General features: G+C 45.1%; 1 protein-coding gene across 1 annotated transcript in view; it reads right to left on the bottom strand.

The window, feature by feature from the left end:
* Positions 1-24290, bottom strand: part of LOC147718192 (vomeronasal type-2 receptor 1-like) — a 196433-nt gene that overhangs the window by 109699 nt on the left and 62444 nt on the right. The window contains exon 3 of the mRNA XM_086967156.1: positions 9876-10712. Within this exon, the coding sequence (XP_086823282.1) occupies positions 9876-10712 (837 nt within the window). The remainder of the gene's footprint in view (positions 1-9875; positions 10713-24290) is intronic.

The following is a 24290-nucleotide window of genomic DNA, read 5'->3' as shown; positions in this document are numbered from 1 at the left end:
GGAAATTCGCAATCCGCGAGATTCGCGAATCTCCCGCAAAATCCGCAAATCCGCGAGCAGCGGATTCTGCTTGCACTGCTCGCACTGTTCGCGTGAGTTCGCGGCTTCCCAGTACAACTTCGCGCCCCGCGAATAAGTGCTAAATTGCAGAGATACGATCTTAGCAAAACTGAAACTACTTACCAGGTTCAAAAGTTCAGGCTCATCATTAGTAGCCATTTCCTGTAGTGCTTCCTGAGGGGCCCCTCCAGAGTTCAGTTGCCAGTTGCAACTATTATGTGACCCTGCTCTGAACCTCAGAATAGTTACACATATGCCACAAAGGTCCTGAATTACAGCTAAGGGAGACAAGCAGGAGCCAGGCTGGAAGTTAAAATCCATTAATCAGCCCCTAATTCATTATTGTCAGTTCGGGCAGGGCAGGTGTTGTAACTAATTTTGCAACAATGAAAGCACTTAGCAAGTGCAAAAGATCACTAATCAGGGCGCACTAAGGAAGCAGGTGCCAGCTAAAAAAATATTCTGTGACACATTAATCAGCCCCAAATTAATTCAGGTCACTTGAGGCAGGGAAGGTGTGCTTTGCTTTGCCGAAAATAATGTACACTGGACAACCAGAGGGTGTGGTGATGAAACAGAGGGTGGCATGGGTGGGCCAGAGGGTGGCATGAGTAGTCAGAGAGTGGCAGTGGTGACAGAGAGTGGCAGTGATGAAGAAGAGTGTCCCAAACAGGCTGGACACGTAGAAACAACAAGTTCGCAAAACTTGCGACCCGACAGGTAAGTTCGCAAATTGCGAAATTGTAAAAACCCTCGCGAACTGGCAGAAACACGGGCGAACACAAAAAAAAAATCCGCAAATTCGCGGGAATTCGCGGATTTTGCGGATTGCGAATTCGCAAATCCGCAAAATTCGCGAACGCGAGATTCGCAAAATTCGCCCATGCTTAGTTGCCAGACACTACCACATTTACTGGGAGGACGGACTCCTCTACAGTGAACCCAACGTACCTTTACCCTGTTCATCAAGGGCCTTCGTAGTCCCGCAACAATACCGAGCCTTTCTGTTAGAATTGGCTCACGAAATACCCTTGGCAGGACACTTAGGTCAGGACAAGACCTTTGCCCGGCTTGTCCCCCACTTTTACTGGCCTCAGATGAAAGTGGCGTCTGACACTTACTGTCGGACATGTGTATCCTGCCAAGCCAGTGGGAAAACAGGGGTGAAGCTGAAAGCTCCCCTGGAACCACTACCTGTCGTTAGCACCCCCTTTGAAAGGGTGGGCATCGACATTGTGGGGCCATTGGATCCACCAACAACGGCTGGTCACAGGTTTATCCTGGTTCTGGTGGATCACGCCACGCGGTACCCAGAGGCAATTCCTCTGAGGACTGTCACTGCACCTGTAGTGGCTAGGGCCCTGATGGGGATCTTCACCCGAGTGGGTTTCCCCAAGGAAGTTGTGTCTGACAGGGGCACCAACTTCATGTCAGCCGATATGCGGGCAATGTGGAAGGAGTGTGGAGTGACCTACCGGTTCAGCACACCCTATCACCCCCAGTCAAATGGACTGGTAGAAAGGTTCAACAAGACCTTGAAGGGCATGATCAGAAGTCTGCCTGAAAGCCTGCGGAGGAAATGGGACGTCCTCCTACCATGTTTGTTATTTTCCTACATTTAAGTGCCACAGAAGGGAGTGGGCTTCAGCCCCTTTGAGCTTCTGTATGGGCACCCTGTACGCGGACCTCTCAGCCTGGTGAAGGATGGATGGGAAAAGTCCCCCAGGATGTGGTGAGCTACATGCTGGCCTTCGGGAGCCAAATGGCGAAGTTGTGGAAGCAAGCTTCTGACAACTTGGAGGCCAGCCAAGCAGTAATGAAGGAGTGGTATGACCACAACGCTCACCCGGTGGAGTTGGAGCCTGGCCAGAAAGTGTGGGTGATGGAGCCTGGAGAGCTTAGTGCACTCCAGGATCGCTGGACAGGCCCCTTTGAGGTGTTAGAGAGGAAGGGTAAGGCCACATACCTGGTGGAGCCTAAGACCCCTCGACAGCCCCTACGGGTGCTACATGCTAATCGCCTCAAACCCCACCATGAGAGGCCCGAGGTCATCTTGATGATGGTGACTGATGGAGGAGAGAAAGCGGAAAGTGAACCTCTCCCAGACTTGTTTTCGTCTCAGGAAAAGGATGGGTCGGTGAAGGGAGTGATTCTCTCCCCATCCCTAACTCCTGAACAGCTGGAGGACTGCCGCCAGATACTGGAAGTTTAAATCCATTAATCAGCCCCTAATTCATTATTGTCAGTTGGGGCAGGGCAGGTGTTGTAACTAATTTTGCAACAATGAAAGCACTTAGCAAGTGCAAAAGATCACTAATCAGGGCGCACTAAGGAAGCTGTTCTCCCTTGTCCCGGGAAGGACCCACCTGTGTACCCATGATGTGGACACAGGAGACAGCCCACCAGTGAAGTCAAAGACCTACCGGCTGTCAGACAAGGTGAAGGCTAGCATCCACGGTGAGGTTACCAAGATGCTGGAGCTAGGAGTTATTGAACCTTCCAGTAGCCCCTGGTCCAGTCCGGTGGTTCTAGTGTCAAAAGCAGCTCCACCAGGCACCACTCCAGAACTGAGGTTCTGTGTGGATTACTGGGGGCTGAACTCAGTTACCAAAACTGATGCTCATCCAATCCCTAGGGCGGATGAATTGATTGACCGGCTGGGAGCTGCCCAATACTTGAGTACCTTTGACCTCACTTCAGGGTACTGGCAGATCTCCCTTACAGAAGGAGCAAAAGAAAGGTCAGCTTTCTCCACACCTGAGGGACACTTCCAGTTCTGCGTGATGCCCTTTGGGCTCAAGAATGCCCCTGCCACTTTTCAGTGGCTGGTGAATCAGGTCCTCTCCGGAATGGAGGGTTTCTCCGCTGCTTACCTGGATGACATTGCTGTCTTCAGCAGCAGTTGGGAGGACCATTTGCAACATTTGCAAGCAGTTCTCCAGGCCCTGAAACAAGCTGGCTTGACAATCAAGGCCAGCAAATGTCAGATTGGGCAGGGGTCGGTTTTGTACCTAGGTCACTTGGTGAGTCGGGGAACAGTGCAGCCCCTCCAGGCAAAGATTGTGGCAATCATGGCCAGGGAACCCCCCACGACCCAGACTGAGGTCCGAGCTTTCCTGGGCCTCACAGGTTACTACCGTCGCTTTGTGAAGGGGTATGCCACTATTGTAACGCCCCTCATAGAGCTCATATCCAAAAAACAACCTCCACGGGTAGTTTGGACAGAGGCTTGTCAGCAAGCCTTTGAAAAATTGAAGCAGGCAATGTGTGCAGCACCGGTCCTGAGGGCCCCAGACTTCTCCAAGGAGTTCATTGTCCAGACCGATGCATCAGAACATGGCATTGGGGCAGTGTTATCGCAACTCAATGAAGAGGGTCTGGATCAGCCTGTAGTCTTCCTATCCAGGAGGCTGCTTCCCCGGGAACAGGAGTGGAGTGCAATTGAGAGGGAAGCTTTTGCTGTGGTGTGGGATCTGAAGAAGTTGCGGCCATACCTGTTTGGCTCGCACTTCCTGAATCAGACTGACCACCGACCCCTTCGTTGGCTGATGCAAATAAATGGGGAAAATCCCAAGTTGTTGAGATGGTCGATCTCCCTACAAGGAATAGACTTCAGGGTGGAACATCGGCCTGGAGAGGACCACGTCAATGCAGACGGTCTCTCTAGGTATTTCCGCCTTAGTGATAAGGACTCCCAAGGGGTTGGGCAGCTCTCCCCACTTTCAGCTGGGGGGGACGCGTGTTAGACCTGTCTGCCTTTGGGTAGTCCCTCCTATTTATTATTTATTTTGTCCCCTTTCTGCCCCTCATACCATTTTTAACTTTTTGTGTCCACTGGATTATTTTTACGGTGTTGTCCTATGGGTTAGGTGCTCTTGCCCTCATGGTCCTTTTTCTTGAGGCCTAGCTGTCTTTCCTGACTAAAAACTAGAGGGTACCTAAAATGGTGGTTATTAACTGCCACAACTAACAACTCAGGGACTGGGCCCATAGGATAGAATAGGAAGTTTCTAGAACCTTCTGGACTGTTCTGGACCTTGGGAGATAAGGGTATAAATAGGACACCTGTAGGGCGACCATTTTGTCTTGTCAGAGAGGGACAGCTGGAGTATAGGCTGGGGGTCTGGAAGGGGTAGGGCCTTCATAGGGTGGACTACTTTTCAAGGGTTGCCTCCCTACTGGGATCACCACCCCCATTCCTGTTGACCTGACCTGGTTAGTCCCGTCCTGCTGACCCTGGACAGGGAGTTGCCTCAAGTTGGGTGAAGGGACTGACCCCGGCTAGCGGTGAAACTTAGGAGATCCCTGCTGAGGGGGAGGGAAGTGAGAAATACCCCTCCTCTTCCCCTTGTCCAGTATGGAGGGCTAGCTTGATCTTTGCAGAAGATAGAGGACTGGGGCCCAAAAGCGAGAGACTTCATCTTTAACCCCCCCCTCCTCTTTGACTGTTGTGCGATCTGCCGCCTTCGTATAATTGTGACCTCTCACCTGCGCTAAGCAGTGCAGCAAGAGATTACACCCCCCCACCTGTGAATCCTGAGGTGAGGAGAGTCGGGGCTCCAGTGGGTGGTCCATTCGTCCTGAAGCCATTGTGGACGGGCCAGGAGGGGAATCGTTGGCTCTGCCGTGATAGCGCGGCTGAGCAGAGCGAAGGGCTGACCGAGCCTGAGGCAGCGAGCTTCTGCGCATACTCCAAGCGGAGACTGCTTTCCCTGTCAGGAGGGGCCTAGGATCGGGCAGGCCCAAAGGAGAGCCACTTCCGGCGCCAGTTGTGTGGAGCAGCCTCCGTTTTGGGACCGCTACTCTCCCGCGCTTGCGCAGTAGTGCTGCCGGTGAGAGAAACAACGAAGGTGGCCTGAGGCGGGATTCGGGAGGAGCGATCTTTGGAAGCAGTCCTAGTGCGACCACTCCTCGGGGCTGGCTTGTGTAAAGTATAGCCGGGCCCTCGAGGAAGGCTGCTGCCGGGGAACGAAGGAGCTCACTGAGGGGAGCTGATCCACGGGTCCGGAGCAGTGTTCAGAAATAGTCTTCATGAGCCTGACACAAGTAAGGAGTGAAGCGGGAACTGTTGAGAGTCTGAAGTCTTCCTCCTAGAAGGATCCCAGAGAGGAGAGACATCCCCCATTTCTTCTAACCCTTGACTGAAAGCACAAAGAACAGAGGCGGGAGAAAGTTCCTGGCACCCGCTGGAGTTCTGATGCATACCTAATTCTTTGCAGAGCTAGGGGGAAGTTCTTCAACTTAAGTGGTGTATTGACGCCCTGTTTCAAGTTGCTTATGACATGTCACCTAATCCGTGCCTCACTTAATAGCCAGAGATTGCTTAACAAGGTAACCTCAGTTTAGATGGTAACCCTGTGGTTCTTAGAAGTTTGATACCAGGAACCCTCGACTTGTAAGTGTAATCCATTGCTGTAGGGGGTGCCACTTCTGAGCATTAAAACAGTGTATCCTATGTAAAATCCCTGTAAGAGGTTGAAATGCTAAGAGGTTGCTGAATTGGGCTCTACTGGTTTTACAAGATATGTTTGAAGTGGTCAGGTCAAGATGTACAGTGTGTTAAATTGTTGAACTACAGAAGAGAGAGATAAGTTAACAAAGTATTTTTATAAAACAGCTCATATTTTTCCAAAATTGGTGTAGTCTCCTTATTTTTGAGTGGCTGGATGTTCTGTTACTGATGGGTGTGACGCAAACTTAGCACATGTTCCTTGGAGTTAGGCCTTCCCACTTAGCGCCAAGCTACCCTATGCGACATGGGTGTCCCTAGGTCCAACAGCCAACATTTTATTTTCTTTGCACCCTGCCCTGTAGGCTACCTCAGGCCTACTTTATGGTTGACTTCTGTGTCACAAAATGGAAGTTTAACACTTGTCCAAGAGGGTTCATTTGTCAAATTGACATGACAATTTAAGACTGCATACAAGCTGAAATGTCAGGCCTGGGACAAGTCTTAAGGGCTACCTAAGTGGGTGGGCCAATAATTAGTGAAGGCTGTCTATTAGCCTTTAAGTTACTCGCCGTGGGCACACATAGTTCCACTTTACTATTGACTCATAAGTAAATAAATATGCCAAAATACAACTAAGATATAAGCCAATTCTACTATGTTGAGTGGAGAGAGCACAAGCACTTTAGCACTGGTTAGCAGACTCCTCCTATGGCCAAGAAAAATGAATAACAGAATGAATATTACTTTAAATCCGGCACATTCCTGCCCTTTCTCTATCACACAGCGTATCAAGGACACTTGCTGAGCAATTTGTTCATTATTATGCCCCTTAATCATAAGGCACTTCATTCATAACTTATAATCTATCCATCTGTGGAGAGCAGCAACAACCTTAAGAAAATATAGGAGCTGATTATTAATTTTGTGGAAATTGAACATCCTTCAATTTATGGAGGAAAATCGAAATATGGAGTAAAGCCCAAATACTGAATTTCAGTCTTCATAGTGATATATTCATTTAAACAGATGCTAATCCAATCAGTTTTTTGCACTGTTTGTAAGTTTTAAAATCCTTTCCCATTAGCCTTCAAGTCAATGTTCCTATATGAGACATTTAAATAGCAATACGTATACATTTTGCCTCAACATTTATAATCTGTAACTAAGGTACTAGTTTACACTTTTCTTTATGGCCTACCACCGTGTCCATCACTCTACTTGGTTTTTATGTATTGGCACCCATCATATGTGGCATTAACATGTAGATTACATACAACATTGTTTATTTTTTTCAATTTGTGTTTTCATATTATGAAATGATCACTCCCTAGTAACCTGTAATTGTGAACTTAGCAATGAGTTACTTGCGTGTGTCACAAACAGGGCCCAATGTAAATAAATAAATACACAAAATAATAAATACATTGGCAGATGTTGAGTTGAGGTTGTGGCTCATCTGTTCCCTCCTCCAGTAACCCAGTTTGTATCAGTTCATGTTGTCCTGTTGTCCGATAGGAAGGGACAGGTAAATATAATGCCAGAGATAAGAGCATCAAAAGGACAGTAAATAAACAGTATGCTTATTGGTCTCAACAGGGGTGTGCCTCTAACAAACATGAGCTGGCCCGGAAACCAGCTGAGCACTCCTGGACGCTGCTCTCAACGCACTGGCCCACCTGTGAGTACTATATTTAGAGAAATAAGGCACCACAGAACAGACACAAAAGAGGCAATGGACTGGGAAAACCAAGAATATGGATCAGGAGGAAAATAACAAAGTTGAGGGAAAGAAGGAAGGTTGTGCACTAAGCAGAAGCTGAGAGCTGGTGCAACAAATGATTCATTATCAGGCATAGGCCTAATATGAGACTGTGCTACTAATGACCCTGAACTGCCCTCAGACCTCATAAGTGAGCAGAGCAGGGATCTGCAGTTATAATCTTCTACCTTTCCACTGACCCTTCTCCTCCAGTGCCCCAGAGCACCTCTACTGGTGTTTGTGCCCAAAGCCATAATTCTAACCGGTGACTACTTCCTCTGGAAAGATTGCAGGGTCCTAGTGCCTGGTAGGTCTTCTGTTTACATGAGGCTACAATTTGATATTTCACTATCATGCAATTCCCTTGTTGACTCTTTTTATAGTGATAAAACATGGACAAGAAGGAATTTTGATTTATGGGAAGAAAACCTCACTGTAGGACAACACCTAGTTTCCCCTTAAAGTCGGACCCTCACCTACCCCTAAAATCAACGCCCACAACCCCAGCATCATCCTGAACAGCAAACTCACCAGGAATTTCCCTGTCAGCGCAATTTCCTCCACCATCTTCCACACCCTCTGAATGCTTTAAAGGAGCTTTTATTGGACCACACCAACATATGGAAATGTTATTTTCCACATAGGTACCCTAATATGGGCTCATGGAACATCATACCCCTTCATCTATATTCTCCATAAAATTACAGTTCTTAAGGACTGTCCTTTTACCAAGATATGCCATTGCATACAGAACGCAGTATTTTTTCTGCTAAAAGCCTCATACATTATGCATGAGGATTCTTGTAAACACAGCAGGGATCCTAAGTCTGACAAAGTAATACAGTGAGGTACAACCCCCTAGGGAGACCTATGGGTATATGTACATCACATCTTGCTAAGACAGGGAGAGGAGAAAAGGACTTCCCAGCTGACACACTGACCAGAGACACTGAGGCACCTGCGTGCAGATACTCCAGCTCACAGTGGTCTAACATCCCTTGCAGGGTATCCACCCAGAGGACAGGACGTGGTCCCACAGTCTCCCAATCCAGGTAATTGGGTTGCCTTTATCCTAGAGGGATTCCTGGCTTAAAACCTACACACAAGCTAGGTACACATAGGTACATCTAGTTAGGGAGGCATCATAGGAGTACGCACATTTATTATCATGTATCATATATACTAATATATATTCATCTTTATTGAAGGATGGTAGAACTCTATCATCCTTTTACTTTCATAGTGCTTCTAATCATGTATATCTAGTACTGTCTAGTGGCTGTTTTAGATTATCTATTTTACACTAGAATAACGACTGTTCAATAAATGCTTATTGAAAAACGTCCAGATTGTTTACTCTTTGTACCTCTCTGAGACTAAGTGAGCACCAGTGACTGACCGAAAAGTAGTTCACTGTTTCCTTTGTCCTGAGGGATCAGGGTTGTCATGTTCGAAGGCTGCCAAGAACTATTATCTCCTTGCTAAGAGGAGATTATAGTGGCACTGTGAGCTAACTGATACAATAGGTCAACATACCCGGTGGAGGTGTTTAGAATCAGTCTGACACAAATCCTACAGTGTATGTCATCCGAACTCGCAGATCCTGTATATGTTTTATAGGAACTGCAGAACAGAAAAGGGTCACACAATCCCTTGTTACCGGTCGGCTGGACTACTGAAACTCACTCTATGCCGGTAGCACCACCCAACTCATCAAAAGACTTCAGACCGCATAAAATGCAGCTTCTGGACTCATCCTCATCCTCACCAAATGGACCCACATCACCCCCGACTCGGGAACCTCCACTGTTCCCCATCCAGAAGAGGTGCCAGCTCAAGATTCTTAACCACACCTAGAAAGGCCTCTAAAAGCAGGGTCCAGCCTATATCAACCACCACCTGAAATTCTACCGGCCCACCAGCCAACGGCACTCTGACTCCCTCATCCTTCTTCAAATTCCTCTTAACCTCCAAAGCCACAGTGGAGGTTTTTCATCTCCTACCTCACCAACAAGTCCCGAAATGACCCTTCCCCCCACATATGAACACCACCCGAACTGGCAGATTTCAAAAAGGGACTCAAGACCTTGCTTTTCTGGTGAAAAAACAGTCTTCCCTTGTAAAAATCCAGAAAGGATCCAAGGGATCAAGTCACAGCACCGTTTGCAATGTTACAGCCACTGTAGGCCGCCCAAGGCCATGGATCATTCAGGGTTTGCCTCTGGGATAAAGAAAGAGAGAGTTTGTTTACTAGTCATTCTTGGGACTTAAGCTCCAGTAGTTCAAGGCGTGGATGGTTCCCCTTGGTGTCCCTGCAATACCCATTATATCAAAGTGGATATTCTTTGGTCATTTATGGCGTTAGGGAGGTCTTTCACTGTCGTTGATGAGGAATGGAGGCTTCATGTCTATGTGACCATGGCATTCACAATTGTAGAATTTGGCATTTCTACACAGTTTAACACTGTTTTGAGACTCTGTTAAAAAAGTTCTTCCCACAAAATAAATGCTGATTTTTTATAGAGCGGTCTTTAGGCACTCTAATGCAGCTCGTACTAGTTTGAAATATATCAAAAACACCAATAAATAGATTTTTTTCCCTACCTGCCATGGTTTTGGATGTTCCACCTCAGCACAGCTGCTGTTTTTGAAGGGTCCTCTCCCATGTGTGCATAAGATAAGATCCTTCAGAGCATGTGCCAGGGCATACACTGCCAGATAAATGTGATAGGTATAACTCATATCAGACAAACCAAACGTTGACTCCACATCTTCAAGCACCTCTGTGCCAGTGCACTGCAGCTCCCCATCCTTTGCATCCACTGGCACTGACCCTGAAGAGCTGGCATTGTTTGACCACTTACACCCAAAGGCTGCCTCCCAGAAGCAATGGATGAAAATGTCTTCAGAAAATCTGCTAGGTTGAAGGCTCTCCAGGAAAGGCTTGAGTTTGGGCATGTCGGGGGCATGGAGCACCATTATCAGTGAACCATTCAACAGTCTCAAAGATGAACTGGGAAAAAAATGTGGGATTATTGCTACACATAAGAAAATCCACATTCTATCAGTTACGTTCAAGTCATTCAGCTCCTGCAGAAGAGGTTTCAGTTCAGTCTCAGAACAGTCACAGATGATAACCCTCGCAGAGGAGGTCCGTATCCTCTCAGCGATGCTCCTCATCTTTTCCTTTGGGTACATGTCATTGATTTTATCCCAGAAAGACACGCAGACTCCCATACTCTTCAAATCCTCCCTCAGATCCTTGCCCCACATGTAGGCGATGTCATTATCTTGTAATAAAACTCCTATCCAAGTCCAACCAAAGTGCTTCACTAACAGTGCAAATGCCGTAGACTGAGGTCTCATTGGTGGTACGGTGCGTAGAAAGGATGGGAACTGGGCTTTGTCACTCAGCACATTGTGCACTGCTGCATAACTGACCTAAAAAAGAAGCACAAAGAACAGACCAATTATATGTGTCCTATTATGATTTCTCTGTGTATTCAAGGCAGATAGCGACATTTTATATTTCAGTATTTAAAGAGGTATCACAAGCAGTTCAGTTCAGTTCAGCAAGCTTTATTCGGTATGTTTACCATCCGGAAAAGCAACCAATATATGTATGCAAACAAGTAAAACCAATGTCACAGACGTAGCATATTTGATTAGTTACATTAGGTTTGGTAATAAATCCATTAAAAAACCATGATACATTTTCTCAGATAAATTGAATTTAAAATGAGTGTTGTGGCATAAAAACAGATCGTGTGGTCTTTTAGTGCAATTAGTAGGTTCACAGCAGCAGTGGTCGTTCTAACTGTATATTATCTAAGCAGTGGTTTTAAATAAGCGAGTCTAAGAAGGGAATAAAAATCACAAAATATTAGAAAGTGCATGGTGCTCTGTTTGGAATGCACATCATAAGGCTATAAGATTCTCGGGGTGTTTTCAATTCCCAATCTAAACCTTGATAATACAAAGCGGTGCAAAGGCGTTGTAACTATTGTCAAATAACTTTGAAAGTCATCAATATCAACAATTGTTTGATAAAACAAAACAGTAGTTTTCCTCCCGACAATTCTCATGCGGATCTAATTTTTATGTGCCAGGAATGTATCCTTTCTTCCCTGCTTTGTCAGACCTGTCACGTAAGTTTGATTTTCCAGGATCTCTGATGTACTTTATCCAGGGAATAGATGTACTATTATCCAACTGCATGCAATCCTGCATAATTGTGTGGGTAAATTTTGTCTCATCATTGGCCCAGATGGATCTCCAGAGCATAAGTGGTCGCATAGCAATCAAGTCTGACAAACAACTTATTCCCACTTCTCGGTGTACTATCTCTTTGGATGTGAAAGCTGGCAAGCATAGGAGACGTGTTAAGACGGAATGTTCCTCAATTTGCAGTGCCTGGCTAGTATTGAGGCCCCATGCCCCAGCACCATATATTGCAATTGAAGTGCATCTAGCTTTAAATATATCTACCATGTCTTTAATGTGGTGATCTCCCAATTTGGATGCAAATCGGAAGAGCACATGTACGCTCTCTAACATCTTTGCTCATACATTAGATAGTTCACGTGAACAGTTACCATTTGCTGAAAAAGTTATCCCCAAGTAACAGAGTTTATTGACAGTTTCCAATCTCGTACCATCTATAAAAACAGTTTTGGATTTCCTAGGCTTTAAGCCACATACCATGTTAAATGTCTTTGATTTGTTGATTACCGACAATCTTCAAACTTATCTACTAAATGATGCAAGCCGACCAGGGTTCTAGATGAGAGGACAGCATCATCTGCATAAAGCTGCACAAGTATGGCCTGGCTTGCAGCTTGTGGTGCATCCACCTGTACTAACTTAAGGACTGTATAAATTTCATTTATAATTAAGGTAAACAGGAAAGGTGCTAGGACACAGCCTTGGTGGATGCCTCTTTTGCCCCTAAAGCTCGGTGTACACTCTCCCTGCTGGCCAAACCGGACTCTAGTTGTTAATTTCTCATACAACCTTGTGAGAAAATATATGATGGACTCTGAGGCACCTAGTTTAAAGAATAGTATAATCAACAAGGTCAAAATAACTGCAGCAAGACATAAACGTAGACTCCCTTGTTTTGTGCAGGTGTATTTACCTATTAAAAGCTGTAAGGTAAAACTTTGTTCTGTTGTACCTAGCCCTCTTCTAAAACGATATTCTGCCCGTGATAAAATCTAATTTTCCGTTAACCATTCCTCCAATCCTGCTAATAAAACTCCACTCATCACTTTTACTGAGGAGTCTAAAGGGGAAATAAGACAATCATTTTTTGCTTCTGATTTATTCCTTTTTTTATAGATGGGGAAAATAACTGATTGCCCCCAGGTGGGGGGTGTATATTCAATTACTGCAGAGGTAAAAACTCTAGTGAGGATTGGTCCCCAACGATCCGGTGCCATTTCATAGACATCAATAGGGACACCGTCAGGGCCAGGGGCTTTTCCTCCAGTACTATCCCTTATTCCTAGCTTTACCTCATCAAGCGTGATATTTAGGGGGATATTTGGCCACTTGCAATCTCCTGAGCAAGGGGGTCTAAAACATTCTGATCAAGTGGATTAAAAATACTGGAGAAATGTAACACCTATTCTTAAAAACTAATATGGGACAGTACATCCAGAAGAGAATCATTTTCAAGGAATGGGGAGTTGACTGTTTCCCAGAAAGCCTATTATTGAAAGTACTTGCTGCCAGGGATAATTTATCCCACACCTCTTCTTGAAGCTCTCTTTCCTCATTTTAAGGACCGATTTATAGTCAGATCTCGGACTCTGTACTAATTCCTTATCCCTAGGTCTACTTCTGAGGACCTGTTTTAGTTTATTCAGGGCGTGGGTGCATGCATGGTAAACTATCCCCTACTTTGAGTAGGTTTGTCTCTACAGAGTGCAGTCATTATCATTTCAATGGTTTCATTTATTTTACAAAAACAAGTTAGTAACCATGCAGTGTCATCAGCTTGTTTGAGGCAATCAAATATTTCCACACCACATTTTAAGATACCAGTGCTTAATACTGTGCCTGTGTCAATCCCTACCCATTTGATTTGTGTTCCATTAGGTCTAATTACAGTGATATTACCAATGACTGTATGCTGAAGCCAAATTTGTATGACCTATGTCAGTATTGGCATTATAGTATATATATATATATAAGAAGGGTGGCGATTATGAAAAAAGATTACGGCAGTTGGAGTCCCTATATATAGTTCGCCTCAACACCAAGATTCCGGGAGGTTTGAACATGGGGGAAGATCTCAGCACTTTTCTGTAACTATTGGTAGTCCATTTGAGAAATTGTGGACTTCTTGTATAGTCTGACAATCCTGTTGTCACCTCACATTTCCTGGTTACTACCTTACCAGCATTATCTGTATTTAGTACATTTACTTACATGTCCCAGTCACCATGGGCTCTATGATTAACCACTATGGAAGTTGTCACTTTGTTTGTCATGTGGACAAAGAGGTATCATTATGTATTTACATATTTTAACCCACTGAAACAGTTTTGGTTTGGAATTTTTATTCCCTTCACACCCTGATGTCCTCTCTGTGATACATGTAGGACATCCCAGCACTCCTTCACCTTTTTGTTATAGTTTTTTTACATCTTTTTAAGCGGTAGAACTATACATTGTGTTAATTGGATTCAATATTACACGCGCTGGAATTCTTATTAATGAATGTAACAGTGTTAACCGTGTCAAGAATGTGCAACATACAAAAATTTGGACGTGCAATAGAATCGTTAAATTAATTTTTCCCATTTGTTGTGGAAAGCTTGTGCTTTGAATCGTTTAAATGCATGGAACTAGATGATATTATTCTGATGTGTATATATATGAGATGCATAACTAACTTATTGTGTATTTGTACAGTTTTATAACTTTGCGTATTTGCACGGTCAATGTTTACATTTGATTAAGCTGCTAAGCATTTGCACTTTATATTGTACATACATTAATTATCTTATTGTGTAAATTATTGTATTTGTACAGTTGATATGCGGCGTATTTGCACACTTAATAACTTTGCGTATTTGCACGAATAATATGTTTACATGAATGCTGCTATTAATTTGCACTTTATGTATATAATCCCCTGCATAAATTGCCAAAAGTTTCAGCACAACCCCCAGAGTTAAGGGTTAAGTCTTCATTGCACAATTACTAATGTCCAGGCACCAAAACTATTATCTTGGCTCCACTGTGTCATGGCCGAACCATTATGTTCACACAATGTAAATAGGTTGCAGCCTTAGTCCGTTCTTTATTTCAATGTCACTGAATGGGACCTTTTTGGCGCGTTTGTACTATCAACCAATGTATTTAAACTATGCATATACCGCTTTCCCGCTGACAGTGAGCAAGGGCGTTCACGCCCGAAACGCGTCTGTTTGGCAGTGTGTTGCACCTCCGCACGTTATATGAAATAAAGGAAGAAAGAATACCTTGAAAAAGTCTGGCTGTGGATTTATCCATCTGTGTCTGCGTCCTGGGTTTGTTGTGGAAGCGCCGCATCAACCTCCGGTTGGAATCTATATATATATATATATATATATATATATATATATATATTACCTACTGGCGGTCGCCAGTAGGTAGTTATAGTTAGGATTTTTTTCAATGTTAAATCTCAAAATTCTATTTGGAATAACTTTGGCACCGGTTGACGAATCTGCCTGAAAATTTCCTGAAAATGGCCTCGTCGAGCTCCGGTCCTTCCTTGAAAGTTTGGGGGGGATACGTCAAGTGGGGGCCGAGATAAAAGGGGGGTCCCAAAACACGTTTTCCCCATGTTAATTTCCATAGGGCGGTCGATTTCACTTTTAGCCCGAACGGCTGAATGGATTTCCACCAAACTTGGCAAAATTGTAGGGACTGGTAGCCCGATGTGCCTTTGCTATGTCTCAAGATAGGTGCTGCAGTGGATTTTGAGTAATTTAGGTTCCAAAAAATATATATATCTATAGACGCTCTCCGGTGCGCGCACTGGAGTGCGCTCCCGGCGCGACATGCGACTTCCGCGCAGAAAGCTGATTGGCTTTCGGGTGTCTGTAAACATTCGAAACAGTCTGGAGCGGCCGCCATCTTGTGTCTCGGTAGGATCGAGACACGAGAGGTGGCCAAAACAAAGAGGGAAATGACCATAAGGGGGCAGAGTAGACCCCCCCTTGACCCCCTAGGTTTGATGTGGGGGCTATAAAAGGGCCCCGCGGGGCATTTAAAATATTTTTTTTTTTTCGTTTTGCGCGGGGGAAGCGCCCGGTACGCGCACCAGGTAGCGCACCGGGGAGCGTAAAATGAGGGAAAAAGATGACAGTTTATAAAAAAAAAGAAGCCTTTATTTAGAAATTGGAGGTAGTTCTAAAAAGAACTTTTTTTTTCTTCTTTTTGTTGTTTTATATTTTTTTTGTGTTTTTTGAACTTTTTGAACTTTTTTTGGCTTTTCTAAACAGTTTTATATTTTTTTTGTATTTTTTTAGGGGGAGAAACAAAAAAAGGGAATTGAAACTGGCTCAACTGGAGCAAAAAAACAAAAAACCCCAAAAATTACTTCTTTTTGGGGCACTTGTGATTATCACCTGGAAGGACGATGAGCCTAACACTTTTTTTCACCATAGGCGATAAGCTTGCCACATGCAGAACAAGTGATTTTAAAATCAGCAAATCTTGGCTGAATGCAAGGCATCATCTCGGATGTTTCTGGTGTTGATGAAGTGGGTTGGGTTCTTTGGGAGGTGGTCCTTGACGACTGGGGGAGGTTACTGGCCAGTTCCCTGAACTCTGCACGAGAGTAGTTGTTTGGGTGCTTTCGGGTCATATGACGAATCATGGTATGGTTACCAAATGAATATTTTTTGTTTGGGTTGCCCCGTGAAAGTTCTTCATTGCAGATTAGGCAAGTTACCTTGGCCGCATTCACTTTTTTTTGCCCTCTGGGATTGAAAAAAACTCCCATACAATGTGTGGCTTGGGTTTGTATGGGGTATTTTCTTCAGGCAGCCATCTTCTCCTCCCCTCCTCCTCTTCCTCTTCCTCCTCCTCCTGTTCTTGACCACCAATATAATTTGGAGCTGGTCCTCTTGGTGGTTGTGGTGGTGGTGGTGGGGCAGATGCACCAGCTGCTGCTGCTACTGAAGCCATTATTAAGATCAAAAAGGTACAGAGATGTACAAACAGGTCTTCCTCAGTCAAAGGACAAAGTCAGAATAAGGAAAAAAGGTGGGGTCTTTCATCATTTTGAAAAAAACTGTCCTGAACTGGAGTTCTGGACTTTTTGGTTCCGTCCAGAGGTGTCAGGGAACAACACCCAAAGACCCCGGAGTTCCACCTGCCTTGGTGCGCAAATGAACAGAAACACGGGCTTCTCGATGGTGGCGTCAAAGACCAAAGGTTTATTACTGCAGGGACACAGAAGTCACAGAAACCACACATGGGCAGATTCTAGGAGCCTGTTCAAATTGTACAAAGAGGGTTGCTCCTTATATACTAAATTCTGGCCTTCAGGCGAATTCTTCACATGTTGGTACATTCCCAAAACCTTTGTGTCTAAAACAATAAATATTTGGCGTTACACAGGAACCGTCGATAAAATCTGATACCAAACATCTACGAAGAGGGGTTCCCACTAGTTCATCACAATCCCTTGTCAATATTGCATTCAAGAGCCGGACCGCCTCATCGTAAATTTCGTTACCTCCCCCTAATAAAGATTCAGAAAGAAAGGAACGGAGCCAGGTGTGGAAGATAGGAAAGCGGGATAAGAGATGTTTGTAGGTTGTAAATGGGCAAGGCTACCGGCTTCGGCCGCCTAATCGTGATCAGGACAATGGACACGAAGACCAGTTTAGCAGGACTGGCCTCGGGCAGAGGAGGCAGCCTTTGTCGAGTCATGCAACGACAGCGTGATCTGGTTTAAGGTGCACGTGTCATGAAAGAGGTGAATCTCCGGCTAAGGCTACGTGTCCTTAATCGAAATGAAGTGATCAGAGGTTATTGCGTATGTGAGGGCAAGAAACACAAAATGGCTGCCATGATCTAAGATGGATGCCATGGGTAGATCAGAAATGTGTTCATAACAGGAGTGCTCTTGCTCGTAGCATAGCGAAAACACCAGGATATGCTAAATGGATCATTTGCGGTTCGCTGATACCAATATTATGTATTTCCGACAATATTGAAAACACGGGTTCAAATCGTCACGGAACCTCAGAACCAATGAGAAGTGTTATTTTCAGGTCACAAGACCAGGGGCTTCATCATTATGAAACTAAAACTGTTATGAACCAATGAAAAGTGTTATTTTCAGGTCACATGACCCGACGCGCTTACGCTACGCGCCCACGGGCGCGCCCGGGGGCACTTCGGGTCGCGTAGCGTAAGCGCGTCGGATGTTTACGTTGCGCGATCGTATTCGCTCGAGTACTTCCGGGTGCGCTTACGCCGTGCGTATCACGCGGACGCGGCTACGCGATACGTCATGATCATGTTTTCGTTCGCAATATTGGCGCTTACGAGACGCTCCCCGGAGCGCGCCCGGGGGCGCTTTATAAAAGTACACTTTTCGGGGCGCTCCCCGGGAAGCGCACCGGAAGCGCTCCAAAGCAAAAAATAAAAATAAAAAAATTGGAAAAATTGTAGGGAGTGGTAGCCCTATTCTAAAGTGGTTTTTACGAAAATTAACTTTGATAAAATATATATTGTGCTACATTGGGCTATATATATGCCAACATGTAGCCCAAATGTAGCCCAATGTAGCCCAATGTAGCCCAAAGATGGCCACCAGAGAACAAAAAATCCAAATGTAGCCCAAATATCAGCTAGATGTAGCCCAACTGTAGCCCAATGACAGAATGTACCAGAGTGTTCTAAAGAACAACTAGAGTGCTAACAGTCTTACATATAAACTGAGACTTATAGTTAGGAATTAGCATTTAAAAAACGTTCGAAATTCACTGAAAAAAACAGAGGTTTCACACCAGTTATAGTTAGGAATTAGCATTAAAAAAACCTATGAAATTCACTGAAAAAACCATAGGTTTCACACCAGTTATAGTTAGGAATTAGCATTAAAAAAACCTATGAAATTCACTGAAAAAACCATAGGTTTCACACCAGTTATAGTTAGGAATTAGCATTTAAAAAACCTATGAAATTCACTGAAAAAACCATAGGTTTCACACCAGTTATAGTTAGGAATTAGCATTTAAAAAACCTATTAAATTCACTGAAAAAACCATAGGTTTCACACCAGTTATAGTTAGCTGGAAATTTTACTGATATAAAACCATTGAAATTCCCACGTTATAGTTAGTCGGACTCACTATAACTTGCGCGTGCAATGCACTGCTGATGACATCACATTTTACATCACTCATGACATATATATATATATATATATATATATCCATTGACAGCCCTTGTTCAGGGGGATCTTTATGTGCTTCATCTATTGTCCATTCTAGATTTTATCATTCCCTGTCTTCCCTTGACCCTTTTTTCAACCTCTTTTCGTTTTTGGGGTCGGGGATCTGCTTGGCAAATATAATCGTTGTGCATCAGTCTGTGTGTGTAGATCTGTACCTTGATTCCCTGTACCCACTATTATCAATGAGTTGCCTTAATGTTTATTGCAGTGAACCTCCTGGGTGTTCTCGTGCTGGGTTTTCCCACTACCCCCACCTATGTCTACGGTCACCATACCTGCACCTAACGAAAGGCTGAGTTCTGCCACATCAATTTCAACATTAATCTCACGAACTGCGCGCACTACATAAGAATCAATAGTGGAACATGGGGTTCAACAATCAGTTTTTGTATTTTACGCTTAGCCATTTTGGTTATCTGGTTTAGTGCAGACAACCTTATCCTAAAAATGTCCTCAAAGTGTTCACAAAGTGTGAAATGCAAAGTGCAAGGTTTTAAAAATAAAGTGCTGAGTGAGTACATTTTTAGGAACTCAGAGTTGATAAAGGTGCAATGCAGAGGGCTGGGTCCAACAGTTACAACCTTCAGAATAGTCTTTAAAAAACAGATTGAGTGGGGTTTATAATACTATGGTTTGGTAAAGTGCCAAGTGCAGTACATGGGGTCAAATCCAACAAATGTAAGACCCTAGAGATAACATTTTTTTAAAAAAAACATGCTATTTAACAATAATCACCAAAGAAATATTCACTCAGAGTTTTATGACTATACATTCACTACTCCTAAATAGGATTAAGAACAAACTACTCCTACTACAGCTGTATACCATTTACAAAACCACTGTATTTCAGAGTCAATGGTGATCATACTGGATTTAAAGCATGGTCCGTAAGGAACAAAAAAAGTGAGGTTAATTATGATTTGCAGCACACCACCTTACTGTTCAGTTTGGTTTTCAAAGATTTAATTCATCCAGGGTTCAGTCGACAGTGTTAGATTAAGTTTTTGGGCAACATTCCATTTTGGGCCCCTGGAGAAAAAACTCAAGGTTGGTGGCCCTGCCCTGTCCCGCCCAGGCACGGCCCGGCACTCCCACGATTGTCCCATGCTGCAGAAGTATTGCGTCCATTTTCTGTGTCTCCAAGCAGGGAGAAAACATGTTGGTGGCCTTTCCTTCTTTAAGAACAGCTGGGCCAGGTAGTCTCAGACTCCCTCTAGCCCCCGGTGAGCATCCCGCACTGAGGGATATTGGCGGCCCTTTTCTGCACCACCAGGCATGGAGAAAACACATCGGCAGCTTTTCCTGCCACATGAACACCTGGGACGTATCACAAGCAAAAACATGCACCCACCAGATTAGTATGCAACTACTGTGTAGGTGGTCATAAACATCCCATTTTCAATTGAGGCTTGTGCTGCCACCAAGAGCCACAGCACATGCCTCATTCGAAGGGATGCTTTTAAACATCCATGGAGTGCCTGGCACACATTGCATTGATGTTTGGGGGGGCACCAAATGTGTGTTCATGGCGGTGGGACTAAAGCACTCTGAAAGGGATACCCTATTCCCTATAGCGGTGCCTGGACAGGCACCACTTCCGTTGCAGTGATTAGGAGTCTGATGCCATCCCAAAGGGATCTTTGATCCTGTTGAAGGTAGCGTTCCTACCCCCGCTGCTGCAGTACGATCATTTGCATTGTAATGCACCGGTTGGAGCAATACCCTAGATAGGGGCAGCTCACCACCGATGACCTGTCGGTGGCGGTCCGCCGGCCATCATAATCAGAGCAGTAGATTCAGTTTTAATTAGATGTTGATGCACTGAGTAAATCAGCTGAATCCTCTGCCTCACTTTTAGACATAGATGCTGGCGACAAACTGTGTTAAAGGAAAAATAATTATTTGTTTAAATGTCACATGCCTGGATGGTTATAATTGAATATCAAATCCTTAAACTACAGTTCTCTTTAGAGTCTGGATGGTTCCCACTAGTAAAAAGAAGCTTCATAAGAGCACGATTTGGAATTCTTCCAGGCCTCGCGGATGCAATGCCATAGTTCAGACAAATAACAGCTTCCTCCTGTACACTGTACACACTTCGCTTTTGAGCTGATAACATGCATGGTGTACTAGACATAGTTGGGTAGTCATCCAGGACCTGAAGAAACATATTGACATCATCCCCCATCCTGTCAGATCTGCACTTGTCAATCTGCACCATCTTCAAAACAGATGCATTATTTACAAGATTATCCCAAAAGACACCCTTGCTTGTCTTCCAGAGCAGCTCAAATAGATCCCTGCTGTCCTGAAGCCAGGAAACTATCAGAGTGCAGACTAAGAGAAAGAAAAAACAAGGCAGCAAGCCTTTTCTATCAATGCGCCCGCAATCCGGAGCAAGGTGCCAGGGCCGTCCTACCCCTGCTCCAATTGATGATTGCTACCTCACAATACATTACAAATCACTACCTACCTTCCTCCCCTATTATTCTTGGCTTTCGTCTTGTCTTAGGGCACAGCTATCTGCTGCTTTTTAGATAGGTTTAAGTTCTAGGAGCACCAAAAAGATAAGTACATATGTTTGTACAGCATAAACCTGGCCGGAAGGCCACAAAGCAATGTATGGGGTCATGGACAAACAGACAGTCAATGTACAATGGGGCTATCTGGTTACTAAGAACAAAAATAGATTGTTTTATCAAAAATGTTCTGTCAAGTGGTGTGTCTTAAGAATCTGAGAAATAAATTGAAACTCAAATGGGTATATTCACAAGAATGTGTGTTAAACATCACCCAAATATGCTATCCCCCTTTACACATCGCAGACGATCGCAGGAAAAGAATTCTGTGATAACGTGGAATTCACAAGAAGGAGGTAGCATGCGATACTCTGCCAAAACTGTGGTCGTTGTCCACGATACAACCACTGCGACAGAGATAAAAGCACAAACCACAACGTGGAAAAACACAGATGTGCCCAAACGCGATAAGAAACCAGTGACAACCAGCAAGAGGCCAGCAAAACCAATGCGTAATGCATGAAAAAGCACAAGAACAGCAGATGGAAAATGCTACTAAATATACAATATCAACTGTGGAGTACCATGGATGCACCCTGACCCACTGCAGAGGACAACATAAACCTCACAATCCCCACGGAGGAACACCCAGGAATACAGGGCCCATCGAAGGCCAATGAGAAGAGGAAGAGAGGCCACAGTCAGTAGGAAAACCCGAGTACCACCACGGATGAGCCAGAACACCACCACCACCTGTATTTCACCTCCAACGTGTCATTGGCAACAAAAGGCGAAGATGGCACACCACCTCAGACCATCTGAATGCCGTTGCATGGTAGTAGAGGCCAAAGGAAGTGCACAAGAGGCCCTGGACTGATGTGAATGGCATAACCAAGTAGAACATTGTTGCCAAGTGCCAACATGGAAGCAGCAACGCACCACGGAGGAGGGGGGTCAGCAGAACACCAGGAGCTGAATGACATGGAGACAATGGTGGCCACAGTCACTAGGCGGGAGACGGTGACAAGTGTCGGGATCCGGACACTGTCCAACATCACCCGAGACCACATCAGTAGGGTGCGCACTGACCAGGGAGTGGGTGGACGGGGGAGACGGGCCCTGTGGCACACATGAACAACTAAGCAGTGACTCAGGATCATGTCTCTGATCTCACGGGAACACCTCAGCACACACAGAAACACCAAGTAGTCCCACATACACCATGTGCCCATAGGGGCACCCACACAACACAACAACAAGCAAACAACCAACACATGCACACATGCACACGTGTGAAACACAGCAAACATGTGTATATATCAACCACACTGACAATGCAAGAGACACCACAAGACGAGTAGAATGGCTGCTGTCCAATCACCATGACAATGTACACATCACAACACTGAGGTGGCTGAGTTACGACCACAACCAGAATGAAGCAGGTCACAGTCGGACAAAAACACCTGCACAAACAACCCTTGACCAACCCTTGACATCAACAACACATCTGTGGACAAACCATGCCCAAGAGTCACAACTCGACAAAGAGCACAAGTTACCCAAGTCTGCAACATCTCAGGACCATGGATGCACTGAACTGACAGGTACACTGCATAAAAGGGACCTGTGGCAGACAAATCAGAGCCGCATGAGCGAATCATCCACCAAGCAGAATACGCACATAAGTATGAGTGTACCTCGACATTGACAACATCCCGGTACAAACAGCAACACCTTCACAACAGAACACAGACCACAACTGGTGCTGCAAATGGGCACCACATGGCACGTCACATCTGGGCCAGCAGGGATCCGTGACATCACAATGTACTAGTATAATCTGTAACCAGCAAATATGTTTTATTCACACATGCTTATTTCTTGACATTTTGTACTGTCCCATGAGTGGATGGGATGGCCACAATGTCACATGCTCATGAGAAGTAATTGTCAATGATGGTGTTCCTACGGGCCATTGCCGGATACAGCTGCAGTGGGATGTGGGCCACCTGCCCCATCGTCCCATCATCATCCGGGACTTCGGGAACACGGATCCAAGGGGCATTGGTGCGTACACAGATATTGTGCAAGACACAACATGCAACGATCATCTTGCACACGATCTCCGGACTGTACAGAAGCTTTCCACCCATGCTGTCCAGGCACCTGAAACGTGACTTCAACATGCCAAATGTGCATTTGACGATGCCCCTTGTGCGTATGTGGGCCGCGATGTACTGCCTCTGGGTGGGTGTGTTTTTAGATCTTGAAGGGGTGTCATCATCCAAGGGCAGAGTGCATATCCTTGATCACCAGTGACAGTGCAGGGAGAAAAGAGTCAATACTTGGTTCGGCAGGTTGTGATGACAGGCCCACTAATCCAGTGACGCCTGTGCCAGCTATGTGTTGGATTAGTGTAGGCCAGCCCTCAGGGCGTAGCTGGTGCTGGAAACCACTCCAACAGTCATGAGGAACTCAGACAAGCAATTGATGGACAACAAGTAGGTATGACTTGAGTCATACAGGGTTAGTGGCCCCGGATGCACAGCGGCTGACACGGGCAAACCGCCAGCAGACGCTTACCTGCGTGAGACTGGGGTAGGGTCACAAGTGTAGAGCAGGTTCTCATCGATGTTGAAGGATCGTGTCGCGGAGTGACTTGGTGGACAGTGGAAGGTATACCCCCAGGACCTGATGCAGAGGGCACATGCCAGCTGTGTCCTGCAACATGTAGGATATGAATGCCACAGACTCATGGTAGATACCAAGTCCATACCTGCCCTTTGCTGATGACAACTCTCAGTCACAGGTTCCGCCGGAGGCTGATGGTCACTCACTGCGCACATGGTTAGTGGCACCATATGTCACCAGCTTGTGTTGAAAAGGGTTAGTGGCACCTCGTGTCACTGGCTTGCGTTGAACAGGATTAGTGGCACCATGTGTTGCCGGCTTGCCTTGAACAGGGTTAGCGGCACCTCGTGTGGCCGGCCTGCCATATGGAATCATGCCTCACTGATCTAAGGG

This window comes from Lissotriton vulgaris, chromosome 4_1, assembly GCF_964263255.1.
Source record: "Lissotriton vulgaris chromosome 4_1, aLisVul1.2, whole genome shotgun sequence".
Lineage (NCBI taxonomy): Eukaryota > Metazoa > Chordata > Amphibia > Caudata > Salamandridae > Lissotriton > Lissotriton vulgaris.
The sequence above is the reverse complement of the archived record's forward strand: the minus strand, read 5'-3'. Positions and strand labels throughout refer to the sequence as shown.